We start from the raw sequence: 22,387 nt of genomic DNA, 5'->3' as shown, positions 1-22,387 counted from the left end.
GACCGTCCCCATGCGGCGTGCCTGGCATCCGGGGGCCCAGTGAGTTCTCGCCCACCCTTCGCCTTAAGGGTCGCTCCGCAGTCGGGCCTGGGAGGAGAGGACGAGGTGTTTCCGGACTCGGCCCCAAGGCCGCCCCTGCGTGGCTGTGACGTGTTTCGCCCCGCCCGCCCTGGATGGTGACGCGGGTGGCCACGCCCCCGCGCTGACGTCACCGGCCCGGTTCCCTCTCCGGGGAGCGGCGGCGGACGCGCGGCTCCCACCCCCTCCCCTCTCACGGCTCTCCCCTCCCCGGTGGCGGCCGCTGCCCGACCCTCTGCCAGGCGATGGCCCGGGCCCCGAGCGCGGGCTAGCGTGCCTGGGTGCCCGGCCATGGGCTGTATCGGCTCTCGGAGTCCGGCGGGTCAGGGTAAGAGGTGAAGGCCAGGCACGGGTTGGGGAATTGGGCTGCGGCTGCCCGGTGCGTGGGCCGCGGGTGGGTGGGGGCCTTGAGGAGGGGGCCGGTGTCGGGAGAGGGAGGAGCCTGCACTGGGGAGGCGGGCCAGGCAAGAGGAAGGAGAGGGCAGGAGCGGGGAGGGGGCCAAATCGACTCGGCTTCGCTGCCACGGCCTGCCTGCTTCTGGGCTTTGCAGGGTAGACTCATGGTCTTTCCGCCTGGATTCCCACCGCTGAAGGGGGCAGGAGGCGCACAGCCTTGGGAGGGGCAAGGTGTCCATGGCGACTGGCCTTCCACGCCCACACACTCGCCGCCCCCACGGCCCACACCTCTCTTCTTCTCTGCCCTGGGAGTGGCCCTATGCTGGGAACCTGCCTCTCCTAGCTGTGTTCCAACCCCCTTAAGGAGGTAGCCTGCAAAGTCCGTCAAGCAACCCACTACGGAGTTTTTGGTTAAAACTTAACTCCTCCCTTCAGAGTCAGATGTTGATGAAGGGGACTGAGGCCCCATTTGGGGCACCTGTGAGCACCTGATCACCTTAACTGTTTTAGTTCCTTCCCCCACTCCCAACAAAAACAAATCATCGTACCTTGTGGGGGGAAAGAGGAGTCCAGAGAGAGGCCATTAGGGCTTCTTAAAACTGCTGATGCCTGCTGCTTGGGTCTTGGTTCCCACGGATGGTGGTGCACGCTGGGGCCTGGCTTCAGTCCTATGCATCTGAGGTCCGCCAGCCTACTTTTCTTAAGTGTCATGGATTTCTCCAAGCCTAAGGCCAGGCAGGGATTTGTCAGGTTGAGGGCTGGATTTGGAATGGGTCCTGGGCTTCCAGGGCAGGTAGTCAGTCATACAGGCCTTGGTATGGTTGGTACTTGAGATTTTTTAGAGCTAAGACTCTGGCTGAGATTTGTACTCTCCTTGGGTTCCCACGAGGAATTATGGGATTTGTAGTCCTAAATTAACCTCCTGACTTTTGAAGCTGAGAAGCAGCAGGCTGCTCTGGTCCCTCTGGCCCTGCTAAGGCTTGGAGTTTAGGAAGTCATTCCCTCCTGTAGTCAGGGGAGAGTTTGGCTGACCTCAGGACTGGCTTTGAGAGCCCTGATTAGGTACCAGCTGGGGGCCAGGGATGGCCTGTAACCTTGTGTCTTCCTTCTGGTTGGTAGCATTTCTGGGGACCACCAGCTGGCTGAGGCTCAGGGACAGAGACGGCTGCTCCAGCTAAAGGTCAGTTGGGATGTACATTGCCTGTTGGCACTGTCTAGGGGATGGGCCTCAGCTTCCTGAGCTCCAGAGAGCTCTGCTGGGCCCCTTGTACTCCCACCTCCTCAAAGCCAAGAGGAAGGAGTGTTCTCCTTATGTGACTAGGCACAGGTTCCAAGTGGGGAGGGGACTGGCTCAGCATCCGGAGCCAAAATAAGAATAGAACTGGGAGCTGAGCCTGGAGCGGTTCTGGGCTTTTGGTTCTCTGCATCAACACAGCCAGCATGCCTATGATTTCTGTGCTGGGCAAAATGTTTCTGTGGCAGCGTGAAGGGCCTGGAGGACGATGGACTTGTCAGACAAGTCGCAGAGGTGAGACCAGGGACTGTAGCTGTGATCTGGGAGGTGAGGGGAAGCTGAGGAGTAGGGTGCTCAGGTGGCAAAAGAAAAATTACTCTGGCTTAGATATTGGGAACCAGGATGAAACAGGAACCACCAGGCCGGGGCCAGACAGGGCATCAGGAAAAAAGCTTTAGGGGGCTGGGGTGAAAGTAAGAAAAAATCGTGGGTTTGTCAGAAGAGAAGAGTAAAGAGCTGCGTACCAGCTCATGCTGGCGAGAGGAAAGAACCAAGAGAAGGAAGGCACCAAGCCTGTAAAGGGTCCAAGGTGGTGGTGGGGAGGAGGATGGCAATGGTGGTGGAAGAACGCAGTGTGCTTTCCAAGAGGAATGGGTAGGCCGAGAAACCCAAGATCGAGAATTTATGAAAGTTTAGGTTTCATCCCTAGGGTTCTGATGGCAAAAATACATCCAGAGGAGGAAGGGGGCCTGTGGGCTGCCACAGAGTGGCCCCAGGGGCCTGAAGGTCAGGAATGTGGAATAGGGGTTTTCAGAATTGTGGAGAGCACCAGGTGGTTGCTGATGTTCTGGGAGGTGGGGGAGGGGTGAGGAGAAATGATATGGCAGCACCGGATGAAAATGGGGATATTGGCAGAAGTGGGAGCCCAGGTGAACAGCCTTTCCCCCACCCCTCAGTGGCCTCGGACCCCGCTTGGGCTGTGGAGTGGATCGAACTTCCTCGGGGCCTCTCTCTATCTTCCTTGGGATCTGCTCGGACCCTCCGAGGCTGGAGCCGGTCCTCCCGCCCTTCCTCCGTGGACAGCCAGGACTTGCCAGAGGTGCTGGGCCCCTGGTATTGGTAGGGGGAAGGGGGGCCGCATTCACATGAAGGGGATCTGTATCCCCCACCCCCGCCTCGCCAGCCTGCTTCTGGCTCCCTTTTCCTGCGAGCGGAGGCGCTATCCGGCCGGCGGGGCCCCAAGGCCGCCCCCGCGCCGGTCTGCTCTGCTCGGCGTCGTGCCAGCGGGCGGGCTTTGCTCCCGCCTTGGGCGCTGACGTCAGCGCATCCCAGGCCGTATCCCGGGAGACCCTGTTGCATGGTGATGGGTTGCCAGGGAGACACACACCTTTTCTCTGGGCTTGGGCCGCAGCTGCGCGGAGCGCCGGCACGGATGGCAGTGGCTGGGGGCAGTGAGGGGAGGGAGGGAGAGCGAGCCAGGAAACACCCAGCAGGTGCTCCTCCCCCCAGGCCTGGCCGGAAGCTAACGGCGCCACCCTGGGGCCCCTGTAAGCCAGGTACTGGGGTGGGGGGGGGGGGGGGGGGGGCAGAGGGTGGGCCTGAGGTCAAGGGAGCAGTTGGAGCTCCTCTTGTGAGGGGTGGGAACCTGATCAGGAGAGCTAGGCAATTCCGGGGAGGGGGCATGTGCCTCTGACTTCATTCATTCATTGAGGGAAACATTTTCCAGGCTTGCCAAGGAACACTGAACCAGGTGCAGGGTGGAGGTAGGAACCCAGGTGAATCAGAGTCAGGCCCTGCCATCCCGAGATCCCTCAGGAGAGATGCAAGGGCAATGCTGGCGTCGGGGTGGGGGTATTGAAGAAGAGAGAAAACTGGACTGAAAACGTAATAGGAGGTGACACTTGAGTCAGGCCTCAGATGGTAGGGAGCATTTTGTCAGGCAAGGATGGTGTTCTTAGCCCAGGGGAGAGCTGGGTTCCTTTGCCTGAAGGCAAGAGGGCGGTTTGCCGACAGGGAAGGTGGAAGTGGGGTTTTCCTGGGCAGAGGGTCTAGGTGGTAGATTCCAAGGCCTGGAAGGGGGCAGGGGGCTCACAGAGTGGGCCCCCTCAGTGCCTGGCTGTGAAGCTAGCACTTCACTGGGCAGTGGAGGAGCCCAGAAAAGATTTTAAATAGGGACATGTGACATGTGACCAGTTACACTCCGGGGAAAATTATTTGTTTACATTTATACTTTGCCTCATTCATTCAGCCTATGTATTTAGAAAGGTTACTCTGTACCAGGTACTGTGCTAAACACTGTAGTGCAGCAGTGACCAAAAGAGACCAAATTCCTCCAAGAGCTGAAGACCAGTGAGGGTGACCAATGACCAGTAAGGAAACACACGAAGTAGACCATGATTACACACACAGGGTACATTCATAGAGGATGGTGACTTGTTACCGAGGGAGGATGGACAACTGGTAGGGTAGCCAGGAAGAGCCTTCTGAGGGAATGATGTTTCAGCCAAGACCCAAAAGATGAGAAAGAGCCAGCCAGCCCTGGGGAGGAGGGAGAGGAACACTTACACAACATTCTAGGCTGAGAAAATTCCATGAATTGAAGGAGCTTGGGGGACCACAACTGTGCTAATCTGAACATGGGGTATTGAGGGCTTGAGGAAGGGAGGGCAGTGGCAGTGGGAGTAGAAAGGATGAGCAAAGCTTAGGGGAGAGTTAATGGTAATGCTGAGGTTTGGAGCCATGCTGAATGGTGGTTGGCTGATGCTGCATAAGGAAGTCAGGAAGCAGGGCCAGATGTGGGAAAAGGTGCTGGGTTTGGTTTTGGTCATGCTGAGTTTGTGACCCTGGTAGGCTGTAGAAACAGCTAGAAGACTGAGATGTCCGAAGACTGAGAGGAGGAGAGGGGCAAAGAGGAGAGAACCTGGAGGAAATCCTTGATGCCGTAGCTTTCTCCCTTCCTCTTTTTTCTTCTCAAAGGCCCCACTCCATGGTTCTTGACTTCCCAGCCCGCCTCCTTCCCCTCTGGGAGCTGGGAAGATGGAGGTGGGGGGGTGGTAGCTGCAGTTCTGCTCTTTCGGGTCAGCCTGAATCTCTGTTGCTCCTTGAGAGGACATGGCTTGCTGGCCCTGGCTTCTTACTCTCCGTCTTACATACCCCAGCAGCCACGGGCACATATGTGCTGCCCTGGCATCTCTTCCCAGCTCCCGTACCCCCTTGGCACCTTGGGTGGGCTGTGGGCACAGAGGGGGATGCTGCTGTTAGAGGAGCACTGACCCTCTGATGCTGTCACCCAAGGTGAATGTTGGAGACACAGTCGCGATGCTGCCCAAGTCCCGGAGAGCCCTAACTATCCAGGAGATTGCTGCGCTGGCCAGATCCTCCCTGCATGGTACGCACCCCCCTCCCATACCTCTGGCCACTTTGTCCTTCCTTCTTCCTTTTGCACTTACCCTTGGGGGCTGTATCCTTGAGCTCTTGCTGGGATCTCCCCCTTCCTCCCCTTCTCAGATGAATCTCAGCTCCCTCCTCCCATCCAAAGGCACATGTGGACCCTAACTACCACCACCCTTCCACTTCCCTCCCTGGCCTGTGCCCTCACCAGCCTTCCTCCTCCTGCCCCACCCGCAGGTATTTCTCAGGTGGTGAAGGACCACGTGACCAAGCCCACCGCCATGGCGCAGGGCCGAGTGGCTCACCTCATTGAGTGGAAGGGCTGGAGCAAGCCAAGCGACTCGCCTGCTGCCCTGGAATCAGCCTTTTCTTCCTATTCGGACCTCAGCGAGGGTGAACAAGAGGCTCGCTTTGCGGCAGGTGGGGACAGGAAGGGGTCAGCCACACGTTTGTCATTGGGATGCTCTTCCCACACCCCCATCTCTTCTCTCTCCTGTCTCCAGCCTGAGCCCTAGTCTTAGTCCTTCAGCTAATGAATCCTGCTAAGGAACCTTCTCTGCTAATAAATTCTTTGGCCTCCCTGACAGGAGTGGCCGAGCAGTTTGCCATTGCAGAAGCCAAGCTCCGGGCCTGGTCTTCAGTGGATGGCGAGGACTCCACCGATGAATCCTACGATGAGGACTTTGCTGGAGGAGCTGACTCAGGTGAGGGGTAGGCAGTGCCAGTACTGGGGCGGGCCTGCCCGGGAGGCCTTGTGATTCCGAGCTCAGCCTTCGGAAGGGGACGCTGGGGGCAGACCCTGTCCCAGCTGTGCCTTGACCTTCCAGGGTCAAGGGGGCTGTTCTCGCTCGTGGGTGGGCAGTCAGCAGCTACAAATGGAGTGCTTCCTTTCGCGCATGTGCTGAGCCTTTTCTGCCCGTCTGTGCTGTTGGGTCTTCTGGTCCAGAGACCTCACCGACGCCTTCTGGGCAGCTGCATCTCTGGGGGGGGTCCGCTGTGCCTTGCCTTCCCCTTTCGGGGCAGCCTTCTGGCCAGCTGTGGCAGCACAGACGAGCCGGCAGCGTAGCACCTCCCAGGGCTGGGGCCCCAGGCAAACAGGAAGGCGTGCTGGGCCTGGACTGCCCACAGGGCCATGCTGGCTCAGGCTCAGCCTCCGTGAGTTCCATCTGAGACCTGCCTCTGGGCCTCTCTCTGGGCCAGCGCTTGCAGAGGGGACCCTGCGGGGCTGTGCAGCTGTGCACGGCCCTCCTTTCATCTTCCGATTCTTCCTGGACCACATGGCTGACTTTCTCTGTAGCTTCTGGGCTCACGCCTCACAACACCCCACCGCCCCATTCTTCTTTGCCTTTGAAGATTACCTCCACCAGCCCCCACCCGCCCAGCTAATTAACAGATTCTCCAAGGGCAATACAGTAGAGCAGACTGGCAATATGTTAGACCTCTGCTGTGGTCCAGAGTTGACTGATTTGGATGTCTGAGGCCAAGATGGGAGCCCTGAACCACAAACGTTCTCGTCTGATTGAATTCCAGGCCTGCTTTGACCCCTGGTATAACGATAATAACTAACATTTATCCAAGGCCACTACTTTCCCACGTAGAAGCTTTGTGCAAATTAGAAAAAAGCACCTCTTTCTCTGGTGGGCTCAGCCTGATGCTAGGCCTCACTGCTTGGTGAGCAAGTGTGGGCTGAACTCCAGTCCACACTGACTGCCTTGGACAGGCTCCCCTCGTGCAGGGAACCAGCAGCATGACCGTGTGTGGTATCTGTGCATTTATTGCTCTCTTACTGGATGCTGCATTCTTTTGTTCGCTCAACAACCCCATAAGTAGGTCTATCAGATTCCCCAATTTGCCACTAAGGAAACGGAGGCGCTGAGAGGTGAAGTTAGTGAGCTCCTACCCTCTCCCCCCAGAGCTAGCGACGCCGAGGGTGGAGTGGGGAAAACATGGCTCCCTCCAGGTAGGCCAGTTGAAACAGGGCGGGTAGGGCTATCTTCTTTTTCTCTCCTCCTGCAGAGATGGCCGGGCAGCTGCCCCTGGGGCCCCACCTCCAGGACCTCTTCACCGGCCCCCGGTTCTCCAGGCCTGTGCGCCAGGGCTCTGTGGAGCCTGAGAGCGACTGCTCGCAGACCGTGTCCCCAGAGACCCTGTGCTCCAGCCTCTGCAGCCTGGAGGACGGGTTGCTGGGCTCCCCAGCCCGCCTGGCCTCCCAGCTGCTGGGCGACCAGCTGCTCCTCGCCACACTGCCCCCTAGCCGGGAAAGTGCCTTCCGTAGCCTGGGCCCATTGGAGGCCCAGGACTCGCTCTACAGCTCGCCCCTCATGGAGTCCTGCCTTTCCCCCGCTGAGGAGGAGCCAGCCGCCTGCAAGGACTGCCAGCCTCTCTGCCCGCCGGGTAGCTGGGAACGGCAGCGGCAAGCCTCTGATGTGGCTTCTTCGGGGGTGGTGTCCTTAGACGAGGACGAGGCAGAGCCGGAGGAACAGTGACCCAAATCATGCCTGGTGGTGGCATGTGTCTCCCGGCTGCTGCTGGGGGCAGAGCTTCTGTGCCCAAGTGCGGGCGAGAGGCTTCCGGCAGAGCTCCAAAGCCTAGAGGGCTCCTGGGAGCACTCACTCCTCCGTTGTGTGTTTTGCATGAAAGTGTTTGGAGAGGAGGCAGGGGCCAGGCTGGGGGCGCATGTCCTGCCCCCACTCCTGGGGTTTGCCGGGGGTTGCCCGGGGCCCCTGGGGCATGGCTACAGCTGTGGCAGACAGTGATGTTCATGTTCTTAAATCAAAAACACCACATACACATTTCCTCCTTGGATGATGTGAACCCCTAAGGGGGTGGTTGTGACTGGTCCGTGTGGGGTGGAACGGGAGGGAGCCCGGCCCCCCCCCCCTTCCCCATGCCTCTCTCTTCTCTGCTTCTCTCCACTTCTGAGTCCATGTGCAGTGCTCGATAGAATCACCCCTACCCCAGGGCAGGCTGGCTCTTACCCTCCTGGAGCCTAGGATTGAGCCATCCCCCAAGGGCCCCTCGCCCACCTGGGCTCGTGCTGTGCTTCGCCTCTCCATCACCTCTAAATCTTCTTCTTTTTCCTAAAGAAAGAGGGGTTTTGGTCTGTTCTTTCAGTCGGATGTTCTCTGGGAGGCATTGGATTGATGAAAGCATGTACCCTCCACCCTTTTCCTGGCCCCTTGTAGGATGTGTGGGCAGGGTCCCAGCGGCTCCCAGCCTGCCTGGCTGCCCCCATTCACCCAAGTTCTCCTTAGAGCCGAGCTGGGAGAAGGGGTGGGTGGCTCTGGTAGCTTCGGAGCTGTGACTTCGCTGTTCTTCCGGAGAGGGTCGCAAGGAGTCCACACGGGTGGCTGGGCAGTTGTCTGCTGATGATGCCTGAGCCCGGCAGAAATGGTGCCAACGAGCGACGGTCGGTCGTGTGGGAGTGTCTCTCCTTGAGGAGGGAAGAGAGTAGTGCCTTTCTTGGCTGAACAAAAGGCCAAAGCTACAGTACTGAGGGCCTGTGCCCTAGCTAGGATTTTGATAACTAAGCAGTGGAGGCCTCTGTAGATTCTGTATTCCACAGACAGTGAGCTCTGGGTTTGATGGCTGCGGGGGGTGTGGGTGGCTGCAGAGTTCGGAGCCTTGTAGGCTTTGGCAGGTAAGAGGGCCCAAGGTAAGAACAAGAGCTGATGGGCACAGGCATTCTATAAATAATGGCTCATTAGGTGTTTATTTTGTTCTATTTAAGAATTTGTTTTATTAAATTAATATAAAAATCTTTGTAAATCTCTATATACATCTGGTCATTGGAGGAGGTTCCAGTATAAACCCATCTTAGTTCTACCCCTTTTCCCCTCAGAGGGGGAGCAGGGGTCAAGTGACTCCACCCCTATCCTGCCAGGGGGGATGCCGATCTTCCTGCCCGTGGAATACTTGCAGGTGGGCACTTGGTCAGATTCCAGGTAGGACGAACCAGGAGCTTGGCACCACCCCAGGCCTGGAAGGGAGGCTAGGGCTTCAGCCTTTAGGGTAGCCACCTCCTTTCCCAGGGCAGAAGGAATAGGAGAGCTTCAGGATTGGCCAACAGCCACGGCCACTGCCATCCCAGGCCGCCCATTGAGGGGTTCATTGGCACTTGTCATCGCTGTCAGAAGGGCTCCCCTCCCGGGGGAGGCCATGATGGGAGCGGGGCCCCCAGAGTGCGTGCACCTCCGTGGTCTCCGTGTCACTGCTGCTGGTGGCACTGTCACGGAAGCTGGCGAGGGGCGGCCGGACTTTGACGCCCTGTGCTGTGACGGAGCCCTCGATGGCCTTCCGGAGCTGGAGAGGGGAGAGGGTCAGACGCGTGGCCTCTGCGCTCCCTGCTCAGACTCCACCCTCAGGTGGGTTGGACACAAGCCTGCATGCCTTTTTCGAAGCAGAAATGGTGTGATGGCCATTTATCATCTCACCTCCTTTAGAGTGACGATCCCAATGAGCCTGCCAATACTGGTGACATATGCATGGTCCACTCCCAGTAGCGAGAAGATGGTGTGAGTCTGCGGGGTCGGGAGAAAACACACCGGACGTCACGCGCAAGGGCACAATTCTATAAATTACTGGCCAGAGGGTTCCAGGACAAGGTGGGGGATGGGGGACAGGAGGGGTGCCACAGATAGTGGGGGGGAAGGGAGGGCCACCGGAAGGAAAAGAATAATGAGAATGTTTCTGCAGCCAGGCCTCAGAAACTTGATAATGGGTATCTTTATGTTGCTTATGTTGATGGAGAAACAGAGGAAGGATTCTTCGTCCCATGTTGGAAAGGAGGATGATGGAGGAGAGAACAACTGTTCAAATGTGACATCTAATGATTGGCCAGGCACTGGGCTAGGTCTTCCTGAAATTAGCAACTAATTTCAGTCCTGTTCTGAGAAATATGGATGATACCCATCCTACGGGAGGGGCAACATGAGGCTCAGTGGTGCGGTGACTTCGCGGCTCCAGAAGGAGCTTTTCATCACACTGTGGGAGGAGGAGACTTAGCGCCAGTCCTGTGCAGATGTCCAGTCGGTCACGGAGGTATCCGTAGCCTTTAGGGGTACCGGCCCTGAGCTCCGTGCCTCTCACCCCACTTTAGTGGCTGACACATGCTTCCCATTTGCCTCCAGCTGGCTGGCACTTAAAGTGTCCCCTCCCCCGGGCTCTGACACGTCAGTTGTGGCCGGAAGCTCTCTACGTCTTGCATATAGTTTGGCTCTTCTGGGGCCCAAATAGCATCCCAGGTGCTGCTGAGATGAAGCCTGAAGTCCAGGGAAGCGACAGCCATCCACATGCTCCCATGTTTTTCTTGGTTTGGGCTCTCCTCCCACCCCCAACTTTTACATGTAATCCCCGAGGGCTCAGAAATTGTCAACCAGCTTCCCTTGTGTTCTAAGTAGATTTTCTTGGGCCAGATGTCTTGAAAAACACTCTACTGACACGGCCCTTCCTGGAATTTGGGGCCTATCACTTATCGCTGTGTTTTGAGTTCACTTTTAAGCCTCTTGGCTTAGTGTCTGAATCAAAATGGGCATTACTAACCCAGCTTTTCGAGTACTAGTTACTCAAACTCATTATAACCGTCTGAAAGCTTTAAAAATATTTTCTTAAACAGGTGCTGAATTTTTTTATTAAAGGACTTCCATAACTTAACTAACTCTCCAGCTAAGGCATGACCATACTTATAAAAGCAGTTAGGAGTTCAGTTTTAGAGTAAGCTTTTCTGTGTTCCTTCAATACTTTTATCACAACTGTCATGTGGTTATTAGCAAGTTCTTCCTCATATCCAACTTCAGTCCTACGTGCTACATGTTTCCTTTAATTTCCTCATCTGACTTCAAAGGGAAACATATCTCTGTTATGAGATTTCTTGTCCTAATAATTCTGTAGCTTTGTCTTCTTATGGTTTAATAATCCCTCTATCTTCTCCCAAATATCCTACTAAATTGTTCCCCTGGATTTTTCTTTCCACAGTCCTAATGAGAATGAGCTTCTGGCAGGCTATGTGCCTTTTAGGTTTGCAAACCACTGGTCCCCGGCAGTCACCAAGCGCTGCTGATCTGCTTCTTGAACATCTTGGCCATCCTCTCTGACTCCACAACATCCTCATGGGGTCTGTTTTTGGTCTCCCTTCCCTCCAACTTGGCTCTGCCATCCTATGAGCTTTCTCAAACTTGAGTTAGAGCCCAGACTCCCCAGTATGGCCCACAAGACCCTTCCCAAAGCCATACCAGCTGGTCTTTCTGGCCTCGGATTCTGCCAGGCCCTCCAGCTTCCAGCCTCACATAATCATTCATCTTTTCTCTGAAAACGTCCATTTCTTACACACGTCAATCCTTCCCTCACTACACTACCTTTTAAAGTCCCCCACTGTCCGCCTCTCAGTACAAGCAGTGGTAGTAGTCATTCCTCACATATACGGAACTCCTACTATGGCCAGCACTGTTCTAAATATCCTGTATCAAGTCCTTCATCCAAAGAAAAACCTCTGCTAGGATACTGATCCCCATCCTACCGATAAGGAAAGTGAAGCCCAGAGAGGCTAAGAAATTTACCAAGGCTCCCCAGCTAGCTGACACATGGCGGACTGAGGATTTGGGTAAAGCCTGGCTGGCCCAGCTTTGACACCCTAGCCTCTCCTGCCTCCCCCACTGCTTGTCTGTAGGTGGCCTCAGAATGAATGCGGCATCTAGCTGGTGTGGCTGGCCAGCTCTAGACTCGCGGCTTCCTAAATAGTTTCCAGTGAATTCCCTCTCCTCCTGAATGTTCTCCTGAACTTGATTAGGCTACTACTAATTGATTCCTCAGGCCTGCAAGGACATTTTGAATTCTAATCTTTTATGTTCTTATCGCTTCCAGTTCTTTGTACTTTTGTTGGTCGGTTCCTCAAAGGCTTCTTCTCTTCCTCTGATTTTTAAGTTTGTAACAAACACCCACTTTGTTCTTGTTTATTTTAATTTAATTAGACACCGGGGAGCCCATTGGAGGTCCTGCACATCTTGGGCTTGGGAACAGTGGATTGACAGGGAGAGGAACAACAACGTGGCCATCTGAAAGAATCCTGGGGCTGGGGCCAGGAAATCTGGGCTCTGGGCCTCATTCTGCTCTATTGACTCAGGCAAGGGACCTCCTCACTGCCTCAGTCTCCCCGGGTATTAAAGTGGTTAAGTCCCCAGGCTTTTGGGTCAGACCATCTTGGGTTCCAGTCCAATTGTGGTGCTTACCAGCTGTGTGACCTTGGGCAACTTGCTTAACTTCTCTGAATCTCAATGTCCTCATCTATAAAAACTGGGATATCACAATATCTATTTCACAGTCTTGTTATGAGGATTAAATTAAACTTGAAGAACTTGGCAAGTGCCTGGCACAGAAGCAGATACTAAAGAAATGGCAACATTCTTATCACCATCATCATTATGGGACATTTGAGGACTAAGTAAGATGACAGAAAAGCTTTAGAGGTCTTAGGAAGAAAGGCTTTAAATAAAAACTCAGTGTATTCTCAGGCCTATAGATTTTTTTCTTGCAGCTGCACTGTAGTTCCCTAGTCACTTTGATCTGAGGTCTTTACCCAAAGGCTTATAAGTTCCTTTATTGCCTTTTGCTTTTTTTTTTTTTTTTTTAGTTATTGCCTTTTGCTTTTCTGTTTCTTTGTGCCCCGTGCTTTCTGGCCCAGCCCCTGCTTGTCCGAGATAGGCTGGCTCTTCCGCACAGCTTGCACCTCAGCTAGCTGCCGGGGCTGCAAGACCTTGGGAGTGTTCCTCCGCTGCCGGCAGCCCCCGTGCGTTGGAGGCATGCAGGATTTAGCTAAAATACTTGGTTTCTACCCCAGCACCCTGCCGGGTTTGCCTGCATTCCCTTAGAAGCCTGAAGGTGCCCGATGATGCCGCTGCTCTATGCTGGGGAGCTCCCACCCTCTGGCGTCAGCCTCACCCTCCACCAACCTGTCTGCACTCAAGTTTTCTCCCCACTTCTGCAGGCCAGTTTGCCCTCCTCCTGAGCTATCTTCCCGTGTCCCTACCAGTTTTCCTTTGGCCTACATTAAGTCAGACTTTCTGGGGTCTGACATTCCAGGCCCCCCACTGGGCGTTTCTCATCTTTGTTTATCTCTTCTCTGCAGTGTCCCCACCCCTACTTGGATGTTTGTTAGCTTGTTTATTAGATTTTCTTGTCCTGCTTGTTTCTCACCCATTTTTTTCAGCGGGGGTGTAACAGCCTTGTTGGGTGCTGGCAGTCTCCCGCATGCCTCTGACCCTCGCCTGGCCTTCTGGCTTCCACCCAGCTGAAACCCTGTCTTTGTTGCTGCTTTGGTCCAGAGTTCCCAGGGGGCAAGGCTGAGCAGGGGAAAAATGATGCCTGGCTCCATGGTAGGCAGGAAGAGGCTAAGGGGCCCTGGCTCCCGGCCTCCCATCCTTTGAGGCAGTGTGTCTGAAAAACATCTCAGCCAAGAGCCCAACCTCTGCTGTCCTGTTTTCCCCCACTGGCCTGCGTCCAAACTATGGGAGGACCTAGATCCCCACCCTGTGCTCCTGAGAGCCCAGGCCGGCCTTGGCAAGTGCCTGGCCATGGCCCCTACCTTGTGCAAAGAGGTCCGCTCCACCAGCTGGAAGGGGGCGGGGTCAATTTTGCAGTCACTGAAGTTGACAGGTTCATCCAGTTGCTGTTCTTCCCACTCCAGAATCTGAGAGGATGAGACTAAGAGGATCAGGGGGAAGGTGCCAATAGCTGCTCTCGCCTCCCTGAAAGCTGGCCTGCCCCTTTTCCCACCCACGGTCCCTCCCCATGGTCCCTCCCATGGGGACAGCCGCCAAGATGATGACTGCACATTCCCAGGCAGAACGAGGGTCCAGAGTCCAGTCACACCTTACCTCCTCAGGGGTCATCTCGCCTTCCAGATCTGAGTCACTCTAGGAGAGAGGGAGGGAGCTTGACAGCTAGTGGCTGGGGGGAGGTGGAGGTGGGTGTACCCCCCCAGCTCAGGGAGGCTGATGCCGCTAGACCCCAGCCCTCCCCGGTTAGTGCTCCTGGGCTGCAGGAAGAAAGGGAGCACTTACCGCCAGGGAGATTCGGACCCGCTTCAGCTTGCGCGTGTCACATGATTCCGACTTCTCCAACTTTGTTAGAGCCAGAGAGAAGAGGAGTTGATGTTACAGGGAGGGAGGTGAGGGTAAGCGGTGGAGCTGAGAGGAAGGGCACGCAGCAGGGACGGAGCTGACATCTGGGAGGGCAGAAGGGCAGGGAGAATGGAGGCAGGCTTTGCAGGGTAAATGGAGAGGTGGTCTTAGTGTCAGAGAGAGAGAGCTGGAAAGAAAGAGACAGAGAGACTCCAACCACTCACCTCTGAAGCAGCCTCAGGGGTTGGACTGCCACAGAAGAGGCTCCTGAGGGCGATGCCTGCCTGCTCCATGTTCCCTGTGTTCCCAAACACAAGGTGGGGGTTGGGGGTGGGGTGCAATGTCATCTTTGAGGGAGAGGACCAGCAGAGGTGAGGAGGGCGAGAGGAGAGGTGTCCTGGTTCTACCCCTGGCCCATCTGGGCAGCCTCTTACCTGGGATATGCTCAAGCAAAATCTCAGGGGCTGGGTTCTGGCTGTTAGTGGGAGACAAGCTCACCTGTGGGACTCTCCCCGAGATTCATGGTGTTGCTGGGCCCCCTCTTGAGAGCAGGCTTCAGGGGCTTGTGAGTCTCTCCCCGGGCTGCAGGGAAACCTGAGTCCTCTGTGTTCACCTGCACGGGCAAGGAAGGGGCTGGTGAGGCTATGGCCCCAGATCGCCTCTATGTCGCCCTCCCAATCAGTCTACACGACATTTAGGAAGTTTGTGTGACTGTGGGGTTTTCCTCCTCACCTGGAATCGGACGGATGTCTCAGGGCTAGGGGGACATTCCTGATCAGAGGGTGGAGAGGTCTGGGCAGCTCGACGCTCTTGCATGTACTGCCGCCGGCGGGCTGGGCTCAGCTGGGCCCCCAGCAATGCCACCACCTGTGAGCGCTCAATGGAGCCCAGGAGGATCATGGACTCTGGACAGAGCAGGTGGGAGGACTTAGGAGCTGGGGGTGAGGTCCTCCTACCCACCCCCCGGCCTTCTTTCACACCCAGAGTGTGGCCTTGGACATAGGCCACACACCAGAGGGAACTCCTGGCTGGCAAATGCTGGCCTGCTCCCTTTGGAACCAAGGAGACTGGTTCTGAGCTTCCTGCGCCCTCCCCCTTCCTGAGTGGCAACCCTGGGAGATGCCCCTAGCACTGGGGTCCCCTCCTGGTCTCACCGGGGGACTCTACTAGGGCCAACATGCGGCCCTTGGTCCTGTGCAGTGCCAGCCGAAGGTCCCGGAAGGTGCAGCTGAGGGCCACGTGGGGAACATCCCGCACCATGATGTCCTCCACTCGCATCCGGTACTGCCTGAGGGCAGAGACATGAGGCACTTGGTTTGTGGTCGGGATGGGGAGGGTAGCCCAGCTGCACTACGTCCCAGGACCATAAAGAAGGCCCTAGCCTGTGGGCATGAGGGCTAAGAGCCAAGGAGTCTGATCAGGAGGGGCCAGCCACAGCTTCCCCAGCGTGTGGACGGGGCAGCTCTGACCAGGAGGGAGCAGGATGGCTGGTCTTCTAGCTTCACTGTCTGAGGACCTTGCTGGAGGTGGGTCTGAGGGGTCCTTTTGACCCTCCCCCGCACCCCCCTTGTCGCCCAGCTCTCCATACTGGTGGCGGCCCCAGCCCAGCTCAGGCAAATAGGGCAGCTTCTTGATCCGGATGATGCTGTCATAGAGTGAGGGCTGTAGGCTCTGGGCAACGGCGTTGGCCAGGATGACGGCGATCATGACGGGTAGGATGTGGGCGATCTGGCCCGTGAGCTCGAACACAATCACGGCCGTGGACACTGTGTGTGTCACTGCTCCTGCCAGTGCAGCGGCCCCTGGAGATAGCCACCCTCAGTTTCCTCAGGGTGCCCAGGCCCCAGACGACCCTCCCCGCCCAGAGATGGTCCTCTGGGGGCCCTCAGGGCCTCCCAGTACAGACCTGGAGACTGGCTTCTGCATCTGAGGGAAGCCTGGTTCCTGCCAGCAGGGGGCACCAGAACCTCAGACACGTGGCCAGACCAGGGGTCTTCCAAGACAGACGGGGACCTGGGGCACTCACCCACCACTGCGTAGCCTCCGGGCACGATCCGGTAGGTGCTGCTGTCAGTGTGAATCCCATCTGGGAACCAGGCAGCCATGCTTTCGCCCACCAGCCGCCCAAATGCTGCTCCTTCAGGGAGGGGGGTGGGAAGAGAAACAGGTAGTGGAGGGGGAGGGCGGGGGGCACTAGGAAGAGAGAGGGTCAGTGGGTCACTCAGTACAGGGGACAGTCAGGGGGGTGGGGGTTGGGGCTGGACCAAAACCCGCTCCCAGGCAGAGAGGGGACAGCCAGCGGGTGGGAAGGGTGCAGGCTAGGAGAGCAGGCAGCCGAGGACTCACCAATGACAAAGACTGGCATGAAGGCCCCACAGGGCACTGGGATGGTTGTGGCCAGTGCAGACATCCAGAACTGTGGGCGGGAGGCAGTTCAAACGGGTAGAGGCACCCCCAGGCCCCAGGCAGCCCCCAGCTCCACCCTGAGGAGCCTACCTTGCTTATCAGGCACAAACTCCCAGCTATCCCAGAATCCCCCAGAGGCGAAGGAAGGACGAGGACTCCAGAACCAGATGGCTTGGGTTCAAATCTCACTCTGCCATCTCGCTCTGGGCCAGTTATGTAAGCTCTTTGGGTCTCAACTTCCCATCTTTAGGACAGGGCTACTGACAGTACCTTTCTCATAGCATTGTTGTGAGGCTTAAGAGGAATTACTATATGGAAAGTTGGAAAGTGCTCAGAACGGTGTCTGGCACCTAGTAAGCCCAGGTCAGCGCTAGCTATATATACACACGTAAGGAGCCCCACCTTCATGAGAATGAAGATGACCAAGGTGAGGAAGACGTTGGCACGTGGTGGGCTCCAGGCCTGTGAGGTTCCTGGCGGCTCCAGGTCCTCCACCAGGCCCTGGCGGACCCATGTCCGGTTGTCAAACAGGGTGACCAGAGTTTCTTTCTGTGAGAGCTATAGGTGAACAGGTGTGCCTCAGGCTGGGGAACAGCCAGGATGAAGGGAAGGGGCCCACAGGAGAGCAAAGGCTGTTGGCTTTAGAAGGGATGTACCCCAAGGGAGAGCACAAGTGTCTGTTCTGCCTGGATTTACCTGTCCGGCCATGAACTGTCCAAAGCCAGGGGGGAAGGTCAGAGTGGAGATGAGCAGGGTCACCAGAGCCGGGAAGAGCAGGCGTCTAGAGATGTAGGTTTTATAGCATCAAACATGGGTGGTGTACCTACTACAGACTGGTGATAGGCTGGGTGCCCTCACATACCTCAGGGCTGAGATCACAGTAGTCTTGGCCCTTACATAAAAGCGCACAGTTGTGAGAGAAGGTCCCCTTTGCTGTTCATGATGTGATGGCCCCAAGGGTGATGGCCATCTGGGGTTATTATAAGCCCAAATGCTTTTCTGCCAAGTAGGTAGCAGAAGGTCCACCCCCACCCCCCAGCCCTCTCTTGGACACCTCTGAGCTGTGACTCCTCCCCATGCTCTCAGAAGCCCCAGCTGAAGGGCGCATTGTGTGAGTGTGGAGAAGTTTTTGCCTCTCTCTGTTTCTCTGTGGTGACTTAGAGTGAAGGTTGAGTGTTGGGGAAAGCTGGGGCCACTCATGAAGTTGATCAAAGGTGCCAGAGGGAGCAAGTTCAGTGGGCTGCCCTTTCTCTGAAGGACGTCAGCCCCAACAGAAGTCACGTCTCAGGCCTCCCCACTCCTAATCCTCAAGGTCACAAATGAGAAAAGCTATGCTCTGGAGATTAAAAAAAAAAACCTCACCCATCTCCATGATTCAACAGGGGGATGTTAAGGCTCAAACACTCTCCAGGGAGCGCTGCCATCCGGCCAGACCAAGGGCCTAAAGAAGGCTTAGTCTTTTTTTTTTTTTTTTTAATATATATTTTTTAAAATTTTATTTTTAAGTAATCTCTACACCCAATGTAAGGCTCCAACTTACAACCCCGAGATCAAGAGTTGCATGCTCTACCGACTGAGCCAGCCGGGCGCTCCATGGAAGTCTTCCTCTTTGATCTAAGATGCCTTGACTAAAAATTCAGAAGTGCCAATTCTGAGGTAATCCATATAAAAGCCAAAATGTTCAGTCATCCTGGAAAACACCACTGGCTGATGTTCTCAACGAAGTGCTGCCTTTCATTGGCACCTTTAACTACTATTTGCCATCTCACCTGTCACTGGCCCTCCCATCCTTGCACGACCCAGAGAGGCCTAGGGAGGAGAGGCCAGATCCAACTCACTTCTTCATGAGGAAGCGGTTGATGGTTTTCTGCTTCCGCATCACCTGCACAATCTTCCTGTTCAGGTAGACAAAGAGCGCTCCCCCAAAGCCACTAGCAATACTGGAGAGGGGAGAAGCAGCAGAGTCAAAGGGGGGTCTTCCCTCTTTTACCTCCGGTCCCTGATGCACCCCGGCTCCCTGAGCTCCTCACCCGATGACAGCAAAGGCGGGTAGCTCCTGGAGGTCGAAGGGAAAGTCAAGCCGGAAGCGGGTTTTGAAGAGAGCCGTGATGGTCTCTGAAAGGGAAGCAGAGGACCAGGCCGAGGCAGGGGCAGTGCTGCGGGCCCCCACCCGAGCCATCCCAGGGGCTCCCCTCACCCCCCAGGCCCCACCGCCCCCCACCTTCATCACGGTTCCAGACTGCCAGGACCCGGAAGATGAAGGCGCTGAAGGTGGCAGCAAAGAAGCCCCGCCAGTAGTTTCGCACAGCAAAGAAGGTAGAGGTGACCTCAATGCTGAACAGGACACCTGTGCAGGGACAAGAGTGCCGCCTGAGGCCCAGGACCAGATGAGAGGGGCAGAGGACGGGAGGCCACGGGCAGGGCAGTAGGGCTCAGCCGACTGCCTACCTCCAATAGGTGCCGCGAAGCAGCAGCCCACTCCCACGGCGCAGGCCGCGGCCAGCATCTCTGTGTTCCGGGATTCGTTCTGGCAAGAGCCGTGGAGGCGGAAACGGGCTGTCAGCACAGCCGGCAGCCTGCCCTGCCCCTCTGCCTTCCCCCAGGGCTCCCCCTCACCTCGTAGATGCCCCCAAAGAGGGAGAGGAACTTGCTGAGTAGGGCAGCACACATGCTGGCGATATGCACGAAAGGGCCCTGGGGGGTGGGGGGGTGGGGACAAGTGGTGAGTGGGTAAGGGACACACCCTGACCTTGGCCTGTCTTCTTCCTCCCTTGGGAGGGACTCCTTCATGCCCCAACCCGGAGTTACCTCTTTGCCAAGGGGCATCCCACTGCCCAGGGCACAGGTCAGCCCAATGACCTTGGCTACAAAGGTCTTCAGGGTGAGGTATTCCTTCAGCACTACCCCGCGCAAGATGGTCTTCATCTCAGGGATGCCGGACCCTGGAGAGGTTACGGTCCCACGAGAGTCATTTGATGTGCCCATTTCAGGAGGTTCCCCTCTCTGCCCTCCCCTTCTCTCTTATTGTACCAACAGCCTGAGGAGCCAGGATCTGTGTAAATCCAGCTGAGAAAGTGATGAGGACGATGGGGTAGGTGACCCAGGCCAGGTACTGCAGCAAGAGGCTGGTGTTCAAGCCCCGGGACATCCACTGTTGAGCTGCGGGGAGAAGACAAGCTGCTGGACCCCAGATGCACACACCCAGTCCCCACCTAGCCACTGGGACATACTGATATGACAAGCTGTCCCAGGGAATATTGATCGCAGAGAGCATGGGCACAAGGCGTAGCGAGGGGGCCCTAGAGGACATTCTTTGGGACAAAGATCACAGTGGGTAAAAGGGTCGGTTGGAGAGGGGAGGCAAGAAATTGAGGCCTATGGGAGGGGCAGTGGTTATGCCTGAAGAGGGGGCAGTCAGGCTGGCTGGGGAAGGTGGTCAGGGACCAAGTAGCCAAGCTACCTGAACAAGTGTGGCATGGAGGAAGCAGGTTGGTTCCTCCCAGCCTTCCCCCTGCCAGCCCTTGTCCTTACCCTGCAGACAGGCAGCGATGGCATAGTCCATGGCCCAGCTAACCAGAGCCATGAGGAGCCCCAGCAGGACCAGGAAGATCCAGTCTTCACCAACCCTGGACACTAGGAACTTATGGCAGCGTACGGAACAGACTGCGAGCCGGGAAGGGAAGAACAGGCAGGCTAGCACCAAAGTGCTCCTACCTCTGCCCCCACCCCCAACCTCCCACCTCCCAGTGGGTAGCTCTATGGCCCCCAGCCCCCTCAGCACAGCACCGCACAATGCATAGCCATGTCTCCTGCCCCAACCCAGGTCTCACTGCGGCATCGGGCGCAACGGTTCTGTCCATATTCCAGAAGCTCTGGGGGAGCCCGAGGGGAAGGCGGACCCCTCCAGGTCTCAGGCCCTCCCAAGCGAATCCGAGCAGCTTCCTCTTTGGCAAAGGCCCCAAGCTCCTGAGTATACCGGCCATACATCTGCGCAATAGGGAAGATGGGGGCATTAGCAGATGTGAGCTGAGTGGGGGACCACTGCATCCACTCCCCTTCTCCCAGCCTCCACATTATATGCTCCCTCCTGAACCCCCAGTTCCCACTTTGGCTTGGGGTGTGGAAACAAGGCACACTGCAGACTGTGGGGGCTGTCCTGGCCAGAGTGATGGGGACAGCCAAGGTACAGGGCACAGTGCTGGGGGTGGCAGAATAATTGGTCCTCTTCTCACAAGTCTGCTTGGGAGCGCAGAGGAGGGGTGGGAGGGAAGGCCCCAGAGGAGGAAAAGATGGAAAAACCTAAGGCAGGCTGCAAGTGGGAGGAGGGAAAGTCAGAGAATAAGGGATGGTCAAGGACGGAAGGGGAACAACAATGAGGGCCTCAGGGAGCTGGGGGCAGCTGAGTTGGGCCTAGGAGCAGGCGGGGCCTCAATCCTTATCACGTTCTTGCTGGGCCTCTAGCCTGTGACCAACTCAGCTGTACCCTTCCCACCCACCCTAATCCCCTTGTCCCCATTCTCCACCCCTACCCCCCCCCACACCAGCCTGCCAGGCCAGCTGGGAGTGGAAAGTCTCTGGGTGGGTGGAGAGGGCTGGGTGGCCTCAGCCCCACTCTGGAGCTGCCCTGATTCCAGTGGTGGGTTGGGGGTCGGCAGTAGCTGATGGCTGGGCTATGACTGGGGATGTTGGGGTGCTGGGATGGGACAATCGCTGAGCCTCAGCTAGACCTGCCAAGCTGGGCGTGTGTTGGGGGTGGGGAGGAGTAGATTCCGGCTGCCACCCGCAGAGCTTCGGGACACAAAGGGCTCCTGTTGGGGCTAGGGTTGGTGGGGGGGGGGGGGGGGAGGGAAAGATAGAGACAGAGACAGAGAGAGAGAGGGAGAGTGATAGGGAAGAAAGGGAGGAGAGGGAGGCAGAGAGAGGAGAAAGGGGAAAGGAGAGGCCAGAGGAAGGGGCAGAGAAGAGAAAGGAGGAGAGGAGAGGGGAAGGAGGAGGAAAAGAGAGAAAGAAGTAGAGTACAAAGAGGCGGACACAGTGCAGGAGGGGGAGGTGAGTGTGTGAGAGAAAGACAAAGGGATTAGAAGGAGAAGGGGGGGAGGCTGGAGCAGAGGGTGTTCGGGAGAGAGCGTGACCCTGAGGATTCATTCCAGAGATAGAGACCAGGCGGAGGAGGTGGAGATGTGGCTGGTGCAACAGAGAGACACCATTTCGGAGGTCAGGTGCCTGGCTTCCTTGACCCAAGCCCCGTTCTCAGCTAATGTAGCACCACTACGCCACGTCCTGCCCCTCTCCCTTCTCCACCCCCCCGCCCTTGCCACCTCTCCCTGTCATCCTGTTTCATCCAGTCTCTCTCTTATAACGGGCACCTCCCAGCCCCAGCTACAGCCCAGGACCCCTCCTCCTGGAGACATTCCCTTCCTGCCTCCTTCCTGGGCAAATTCCAACCCAAGCTGGTGAAAAGGAGCCCCAGGGCCCACTCCCTTCCCTCGAGTTTGGGTCCTCTGCCCAGTGACACAAGAAGGGGCAAAAAAAAAAAAAGGCTTCTCAAACACTAAGTTACAATGGTGGCCATGAGTCAGCTCACAGCCCCGGGACCCCTGTTTCTAATGAGGTTAAGGGACACCCCTGAGGTGGGTGGGGGCTGGATACCCAGAGTCAGCATGGACAAAGGTCCCAATTCCCACACCCATTCCTGCTTGACACATCCTCCCTAAAGCTCCCAACCCCCCCGGGGTGACAGGCCACCTCTTCCCCCAGAGAATCCGGAGGT

At 56.7% G+C, this 22,387-nt stretch overlaps 2 protein-coding genes across 4 annotated transcripts in view; one reads left to right on the top strand and one right to left on the bottom strand.

Moving 5' to 3' along the window:
* Positions 1–224: 224 nt before the first annotated feature.
* Positions 225–8,866, top strand: FAM131A (family with sequence similarity 131 member A). Of its 3 annotated transcripts, none has more exons than XM_021692299.2 (6): positions 225–406; positions 2,665–2,807; positions 5,003–5,096; positions 5,336–5,518; positions 5,686–5,802; positions 7,115–8,866. In XM_021692299.2, the coding sequence occupies exons 1-6, from the start codon at positions 370–372 to the stop codon at positions 7,582–7,584; spliced, it is 1,044 nt and encodes a 347-aa protein (XP_021547974.1). In that variant the 5' UTR covers positions 225–369; the 3' UTR covers positions 7,585–8,866. The 3 variants fall into 3 exon arrangements, with proteins under 3 accessions (XP_021547974.1, XP_021547975.1, XP_021547973.1); XM_021692298.2 differs by lacking the exon at positions 225–406 and adding an exon at positions 1,915–2,002; XM_021692300.2 differs by lacking the exon at positions 2,665–2,807.
* A 121-nt stretch (positions 8,867–8,987) lies between these two features.
* The window catches only part of CLCN2 (chloride voltage-gated channel 2), a 14,329-nt gene continuing 929 nt past the window's right edge, over positions 8,988–22,387 (bottom strand). The window contains exons 2-24 of the mRNA XM_021692604.1: positions 20,448–20,604; positions 20,149–20,280; positions 19,648–19,776; positions 19,426–19,559; positions 19,234–19,311; positions 19,066–19,144; positions 18,839–18,964; positions 18,648–18,732; positions 18,456–18,557; positions 17,314–17,398; positions 17,020–17,175; positions 16,558–16,627; positions 16,238–16,348; positions 15,800–16,013; positions 15,366–15,499; positions 14,944–15,116; positions 14,710–14,824; positions 14,436–14,509; positions 14,152–14,211; positions 13,966–14,004; positions 13,674–13,778; positions 9,532–9,618; positions 8,988–9,400 (exon numbers count right to left, since the gene is read on the bottom strand). Of these exons, the coding sequence (XP_021548279.1) occupies positions 9,206–9,400; positions 9,532–9,618; positions 13,674–13,778; positions 13,966–14,004; positions 14,152–14,211; positions 14,436–14,509; positions 14,710–14,824; positions 14,944–15,116; positions 15,366–15,499; positions 15,800–16,013; positions 16,238–16,348; positions 16,558–16,627; positions 17,020–17,175; positions 17,314–17,398; positions 18,456–18,557; positions 18,648–18,732; positions 18,839–18,964; positions 19,066–19,144; positions 19,234–19,311; positions 19,426–19,559; positions 19,648–19,776; positions 20,149–20,280; positions 20,448–20,604 (2,640 nt within the window). The 3' untranslated portion in view covers positions 8,988–9,205. The remainder of the gene's footprint in view (positions 9,401–9,531; positions 9,619–13,673; positions 13,779–13,965; positions 14,005–14,151; positions 14,212–14,435; positions 14,510–14,709; positions 14,825–14,943; positions 15,117–15,365; positions 15,500–15,799; positions 16,014–16,237; positions 16,349–16,557; positions 16,628–17,019; positions 17,176–17,313; positions 17,399–18,455; positions 18,558–18,647; positions 18,733–18,838; positions 18,965–19,065; positions 19,145–19,233; positions 19,312–19,425; positions 19,560–19,647; positions 19,777–20,148; positions 20,281–20,447; positions 20,605–22,387) is intronic.

This window comes from Neomonachus schauinslandi, chromosome 1 (genome assembly GCF_002201575.2).
Source record: "Neomonachus schauinslandi chromosome 1, ASM220157v2, whole genome shotgun sequence".
Taxonomy (NCBI): domain Eukaryota; kingdom Metazoa; phylum Chordata; class Mammalia; order Carnivora; family Phocidae; genus Neomonachus; species Neomonachus schauinslandi.
The sequence above is the reverse complement of the archived record's forward strand: the minus strand, read 5'-3'. Positions and strand labels throughout refer to the sequence as shown.